This window comes from Moschus berezovskii, chromosome 16 (assembly GCF_049115385.1).
Source record: "Moschus berezovskii isolate FMDL1 chromosome 16, NW_MosBer_1.0, whole genome shotgun sequence".
Lineage (NCBI taxonomy): Eukaryota > Metazoa > Chordata > Mammalia > Artiodactyla > Moschidae > Moschus > Moschus berezovskii.
In genome coordinates this window covers 19,579,358-19,586,692 of record NC_142475.1, presented here as the reverse complement: position 1 = coordinate 19,586,692, position 7,335 = coordinate 19,579,358, and the positions used below count along the sequence as shown (strand labels likewise).

Below are 7,335 nucleotides of genomic sequence, written 5' to 3'. Positions count from 1 at the left end.
ATGTAAGCAAAGAATCTTACATTACCTCATAAAATTAAAAATCACTGGATTGTTTGCAAACATGAAAGCTTTCTTTTATTGAGTATTTACCGTGTGCTAGGCAGTTTGTCAAATGCGTTCTTTTATATCACTTTATTCTATGGCACTATTACCATCCTCACAGAGAGGAAATTTGGCACAGATAAAAATAATTTGCTCAAGGTTACAGAGCTGATAGATGTCTCCAGCCCTTCTGGAGATTGCATTCCCAAACATCAGGCACACTAGTTTTTGGAATGTATGATTATAATTAAGTGAGTTGGTCATGGTCATTAAAGGTCCTGAGCACCCAGTTCCAATATGTAGGTGTGTATATATGGAGAGGGACTCCCCCAAACTACCAAGCAATGTGCTGACACCATGTGCAAGTTGCTCAGGCATGTCTGACTCTTTGCTACCCCTACCCCATGGACTGACCATACAGTCTGTGGAATTCTCCAGGCTAGAATTCTGGAGTGGGTAGCCTTTCCCTTCTCCAGGGGATCCTAAAATTCAACTCAATTCTGACACTATCTACCTAGAGATAGCATCAAATTTCAAGGTAAAGACCCAGCCTCCACTGCAGAAACCAACTGCAAGCCCGAGTTGTTACCTGCACTTCTGGATAACTATAAATCAGGGGTTCCTATGACCACCTCCTTGGGTTTGATGAATCTGCTGAAGTGGCTCACAGAACTCAAAAAACATTTTACTTACTAGATAACATAAAAGGATATAACTCAGGAACAGCTGGGTGGAAGATAAACACTGGGCAAAGCCTGAGAAGGGGTGTGGAGCTTCCATGCTCTCTTTCTGCAACTCTGTGTGTTCACCAACCCTGAAGCTGCCTGAATCCAGTCTTCCCAGATTTTTATGAAGGCCTCATTACACAGGCATAATTGATCAAATAACTGACCACTGGTGATTGATTCAACCTCCAGCCCATAGGGCCTCCCTTATAGCTCAGTTGGTAAAGAATCTGCCTGCAATGCAGAGACCCGGGTTTGATACCTGGATTGGGAAGATCCCCTAGAGGGAGGAGGAAATGGCAATCCACTCCAGTATTCTTGCCTGGAGAATCCCATGGACAGAGGAGCCTGGTGGGCTATAATCCATGGGGTCCGCAAGAGTTGGACACGACTTAGCAACCAAACTAACGAACAGCCAACAGCCAATCCACAGGGAGTTCAAGGGAAAGTTGTTTGGTGCCCCTGGCAACCAGAACCTATCCTAATGAGTGGTCCAAAAAGTCACCATTTTATTATTACTTAGGAAATTCTGAGGATTTGCAGAGCTCAGTGCCAGAAACAGGGATAAAAGACCAAATATGTATTGGTTATTATAAATCACAATACCACAGTCATAGAATAGAATAATGAAATAATCTATAACTTGTCTTATGTTTGTACGTCATTTTATTATAAACATATACTAAAATTTTAAAAGAATTTAAGTTATCATTCAAGTTGGAGAAATGAGGGTCTATGCATCTTACTGGTACACTGTAAGCCAGGAGTAGCATGAAATGACATACTTTCTGTACCAGAGGCTAAGCTGCCTTCTTCAGTCATACCACACAAATCTCTGTAAGTAGAATGGAGGCTATTCCAGTTACTCTGTTTGCACAACCAATTATCTTCAAGGTTAGTGGTATAAGACAATCATTCACTATGCTTATGGACTCTGTATTAGGAATCTGTGCAGGACACAATCGTGATGGCTTGTCTCTGATGTCCAGGGTTTCAAGTGGAAGGAAGACTTGATGGCTGCTAGCTGGAATCCTCTAATAGTTTGTTCATTCACACATCGAGAAGTTGATAGTACCTATTGATTGGGTGCCTCAGTTTCTTCCTATGGCTTCTCTATGTCATCTTTCTTTGTAGGCTAGTTTTTGGGTTGTAGAATGGTACCTAAGTTCTAAGGCAAACTTTCCAAAAGGTAGGAAAAAACAGGAAAAAGCTGTTCAAATTGTTCTTTACGTACTAGACTTAAAAGCCATGTATTCTCTTTGTTAAAAGTCAGTCATTCCAATGGAACATAATTAAAAATCCAGAAATAAACCCATGCATATACAGTCAACTAATATCTGACAAGGGAGGAAAGAATACTGAATGGAGAAAAAGTCTCCAATAAATGGTGCTGGGAAAATTGGATATTCACATGTAAAAGAATGAAACTAGAATATTACACCGCTCACAAAAATAAACTCAAAATGGATTAAATACTTAAATACGAGATCTGAAACCATCAAACTCCTAGAAGAAATCAGGAAAACAGCTCTTTGATATGTATCTTGGCAATGATTTTTCAGATATGACACCTAAAGCACAAGCAAAAAAGTTAAAAGTGGGACTACATCAAACTAAAAAGTTTCTGCCTAGCCAAAGAAGTGATCGACAAAATGAAAAGATAACCCATAGAATGTGAAAATATCTGCAAGACATATATCTAATAAGGGGTTAATACCCAAAGTAAGTAAACTCAAATAGCAGCAAAAAAGCCAACAGACCAATTTTTAGTTGGGCAAAGGACCTGAATAGACAATTTTCCAAAGAAGATATAGAAGTAGCCAAAGGTGCATGAAAAGATGCTCAACATCACTAATCCTTAGGGAAATGCAAGGCAAAACCACAATAAGATATCAACTCACACCTGTTAAAATAGCTAGCATCAAAAAGCTCAGTCATGTTCAACTATTTGCAACCCCATGTACTGTAACCTGTCAGTCTCCTCTGTCCATGGGATTCTCCAGGCAAGAATACTGGACTGGGTAGCCATTCCCTTCTCCAGGGGATCTTCCCAACCCAGGGACCAAACCTCGGTATCCTGCATTGCAAGCCACTTCTTTACTGTCTGAGCCACCAGGGAAGCCCACCAAAAAGACAGGAGATAACAAATGTTGGCAAGGATGTGGAGAAAAGAGAACCCTTGTGTGCTGTTGGTGAGACTGTAAATTGATACAACTACTATGGAAAACAGTGTGGAGAAAAACTTAAAAATAGATCTACCATACGATCCAGCAATTATGAAACCAAGCAGGACCCTGCAGGGCCTTCTAAAGGACAGAACTCCTGTGACCCTTGACTCTTAGTAGAAAAACTTTAGCCTCCTAGGCCTTCCCTGCGTTTCAAAGAGCATATTTAATAAGAGAAGTAAGAAAATGCAGAAACAAAGGAAAGCAGGCAAAAAAGACAATAACAATTTGGCTATAAAACAAAGTTGAGGACCTTTAATTGTTCTCAAGGGCTGTAGTTAATATCCTGAGCCATGTGTTAAGTCACTTCATTAGTGTCTGACTCTTTGTGACCCCATGGACTGTAACCCGCCAGGCTGCTTTGTCCACGAGATTCTCCAGTAAGAGTGGGTTGCCATGCCCTGTTCCAGGGGATCTTCCCTGACCCAGGGATCGAAAACACGTCTCTTATTTCTCCTGCACTGGCAGGCAGGTTCTTTACCACTAGTGCACCTGGGAAGCCCCAAACCCTGCAGTTACTCTGCAGACAGTAAAATCCCAACCAGGTGGAGGAAGTTAACCACATGCTGATCAATAGCACTAGACCCCAGGCTGGCTGGATCCAGAAAACTGACAAATGAGATCCCCAAAATACCACTAGGCCTACTAGCTTCTGCATCCCTCCAAAAGAGCAAGGGTATGTTGGCTCTACTGTGGAGACCCTCATGACCATCCTCAACTCTGGCCTTTATAATTATTCCACCAGCTGGGAAGGCTGATGCAGCAAAGACAAGATACATGAGTATTAATGATTAACTTGAACGATCCTTCCACTTCCTTCCCTTTCTGAATCCCATCTTACATAGGTTAGCTACTCCATCTCTTTCCCCTTAATGTATGTTTTCAATTAATAAACCATGTGATTCAAGCGACTCAGTTGAGCCTTCCTGTTCTATGACCTCTAGGATAGTCTGATGAGTAGTGTACATGAAAGCTACCATTGTAATTTTCTGCCCCAGTAGGTTCTTCACATGTAATATATTAGTAAATCCACGCAACAGTCTTATGAGGAAGGAACTGAGGCTACTGAGTCTCAGAGAGGCTAAGCAACTTGTCCAAGGCAGCACAGCTAATAAATAAAAGAGGGAGAATTCATGCCCAGATGACATGGCTCCAGAATCCACATTCTTTTTCACTAGACTCATTCACTTTTGCACATTCAATATACATAAGATGCTTGACAAATAGGAGACATACTGTCTGATGACTTAAATGGTAGAATCTTTGTTCTTAGTTTATTTTCCACACGGCCTGTGATAAATTTTCTGGCTTCTTTAAGACTCAGTTTCCTCACAGAACTTATTTAACTATTATTTAAAGTTAACCTGTGGGAAATTTTAATACTCAGTACGTGGCCCCTAGTAGTTGTCTAAGTAAGAACGGATATTACTCATCCCCCACTCTAGGGCAGGATTGAGAATAAACCTTCATCAATTTCAAAGCTCAGTTATCCACTCTGTCTGAACCACACTTCCCTCAACTAATCACAAAACGGGTGCCTGTTGTCAAGGCCTGACAAGAGTTCCCTCAACATTTCAGCTTCAAACGACTTAAGCAAATCTCTTTCGCCTCAGTTCTGGTTTTCGGACCCTACTATTTTTCCTTTCTGTGGGCAGTTACCTGTAGGCAGTTCCCCTGAGAAACAGGACCATGGGCAGCCCAGCGTCTGTCCCTCTATCCGCTCCTCGACTCTGGGCCTGGAAAAGAGCGTTTCGCGGGGAGCCCGGGGGCCTTCTACTTGGGGCTGGGTAACCTCAGTCGTTCACCCCAAGCCCGAGCTCCTGGTGGGCCGGCCGAGGGAGGGGGCGTCGCTGTGCAGGGCGCAGAGGTGTCCCGGGACCCTGCAGCCCGGCTCACAGCGCGCGCGGCGCCTGGCACTTCCTAAGAGCTCGGCAAGGGTCACTACAGGCTTAATTTGGTGATCTAGGTCCCCCAGGGCCTTCAGACGCCCTTCTCCGTTATTCTCCCTCTCCTCCTCCGCACGTCCCCCGCCTCGTCCCGCACAATCTCTCCCGACCTCTGCTTCTCGGGAGCTCCAGAGAAAAGCTGGGCAGCCTTCTCTCCTCTCTCGCAGTGTCACGGGGACGCCCCCTTTTCCCACCCAGAGCGTGGCTTCCCTCTGCCACCGCTCCACACTCGAAGAGCGCTCTCTTTAGCTCCTCCAGTGTGCGCTCCGACGGCCACCCCGCAGCCTCTCAGGATAGGCCGAGTTCAATTCAGTTCAGTTCAGTCGCTCAGTCGTGTCCGACTCTTTGCTACCCCATGGACTGCAGCATGCCAGGCTTCCCTGTCCATCACCAACTCCCGGAGCTTGCTCAGTCTCATGTCCATCGAGTCGGTGATGCCATCCGACCCTCTCATCCTCTGTGGTCCCCTTCTCCTCCCGCCTTCGATCTTTCCCAGCATCAGGGCCCTTTCCAATGAGTCAGTTCTTCACACCAGGTGGCCAAAGTATTGGAGTTTCAGCATCAGTCCTTCCAATGAATATTCAGGACTGATTTCCTTTAGGATGGACTGGTTGGATCTCCTTGCAGTCCAAGGAACTCTCGAGTCTCCTCCTACACCACAGTTCAAAAGCATCAATTCTTCAGCCCTTAGTTTTCTTCATAGTCCAACTATCACATCCATATATGACTACTGGAAAAACCATAGCTTTGACTAGACGGGCAGAGTAATGTCTCTGCTTTTCAATATGCTGTCTAGGTTGGTCATAACTTTTCTTCCAAGGAGCAAGCGTCTTTTAATTTAGGCCAAGTTCTTGCCTGGAGAATCCCAGGGACGGGGGAGACTGGTGGGCTTCCGTCTATGGGGTCACACAGAGTCGGACACGACTGAAGTGACTTAGCAGCAGCAGCAGGAGCGCGACATAAACCGTGTTCCTGACTCACGGCGAGAACTAGCTGAACACTCTCGATCCTAAGAGGTCCCGGCAACTGCTGCACTGAGAGGCTAAAAGACTGCGAAGCGGGAGGGGCCAAAGGCAGTGGGCCGGGAGGGGAGGCGGGGCCGGCTGGAGAGGCGGGGCCGGCTGGAGAGGCGGGACCTAGTGGAGGAGGCGGGGCCCGAGATTCAGTGGGCGGGGCCCCGGAGGTGCAGTAGGCGGGACCCTAAGAAGCGATAGGCGGGGCCCCCGGGGTTGAGTAGGCGGGGCCCGACGTAGTAGGCGGAACCTAGTAGAGGAGGCGGGCCCCGAAGTGCAGTGGGCGGGGTTTGGCAGGCTCAAGGAGAGGCCTTCACTGAGAAGGCGGAAGGCGGTGCCCGCGCAGTGGCGCTGGGCGAAGTTTAGCGAGACTGTGTTACTCCAGCTGCGGCGGGAGGTGGGGCCGGCGCAGCGGAGTGGGGCGGGGCAGTCTTGGTGGGCGTGTCCCAGTGTGGGTGGGGAGGCGGGGCCAGGCCCTCAATGGGCAGGCGAGAAAGCGGGGATCGGCCGGCGCCGTGGAGCAGGGCGGGACCGGCCGGAGTAGGAGCGGTCCTGCGCCAGGGGGCGGGGCCTACTCAGAGCACCCGCCGGCCACCTGGTTCTGTCCCAGTTGGAGTGGCCAGAGGCGCTCGGTTCCCCCTGCTCCGGTAGCCCTGGCGGAGTCTGCGCGATGGGAGACCCGGAGAGGCCGGAAGCGGCCAGGCCCCAGCCAGAGGAGGTAAACAGCGCTGTCGCTTCCCCTCCCGCCCCGCAGTCACGCCTGGCCTCTGGGTTGCGAGCTGCGGCGGGGACCTGCAAGGTGCAGGACCTCTGTAGTAGATGTTACTCGTCGCCTCCTGAGACCCGGGGTAGGCCTGGCCTCGAGCTCGCGCCTCAGCCTGGTTTCGTCTTTTCGAGCGCTCTGAAGGCCCTCCCCGCGGAGGGCTGAGGAGGGAGCCGGGTTTATGCTCCACTGCTCTATTCCGGGGCGACCCGAGGGCAGTGCCCTGAGACTTCAGATCCGGGCAAGGCGCACCCTCTTCCATCCTTCCCTGTTCTGGAGCCCTGGCAAGGGGAGGTTGAGGCTGGGGCCGAGGACTGGTGGCCCTACTGGAGAAAAGCATTCCATCTCTGGGATGGTTAACAGGACTTGGAAGGATGCGCGTAGAAACTGACACAAGTGGTGGGGTTTAGGTGATCAGTAGAAAGGCTTTGGAAAATCCTCCTAACAATGGCAACGATCAGGTTACGAGACCAGTTTTACTCAGACCCCGCTAAAAGAGCTGTGAATCTTTGGGGGAGGGGGGGTGGTTACCACTTCATTTCTACATTGGAAATGATACTTCCTTCACAAAGAATTAAGTGCTTTATGCAAAGTGCCACGGAAGTTGTGGGTGCTTAATAA

At 48.3% G+C, this 7,335-nt stretch overlaps 1 protein-coding gene across 2 annotated transcripts in view; it reads left to right on the top strand.

The window, feature by feature from the left end:
- Positions 1-6,432: 6,432 nt before the first annotated feature.
- RRM2B (ribonucleotide reductase regulatory TP53 inducible subunit M2B) overlaps positions 6,433-7,335 on the top strand; it is a 32,609-nt gene continuing 31,706 nt past the window's right edge. For both annotated transcript variants that reach the window (XM_088844705.1, XM_055432417.2), the window contains exon 1: positions 6,433-6,669. In XM_088844705.1, the coding sequence (XP_088700831.1) occupies positions 6,622-6,669 (48 nt within the window). In that variant the 5' untranslated portion in view covers positions 6,433-6,621. The remainder of the gene's footprint in view (positions 6,670-7,335) is intronic.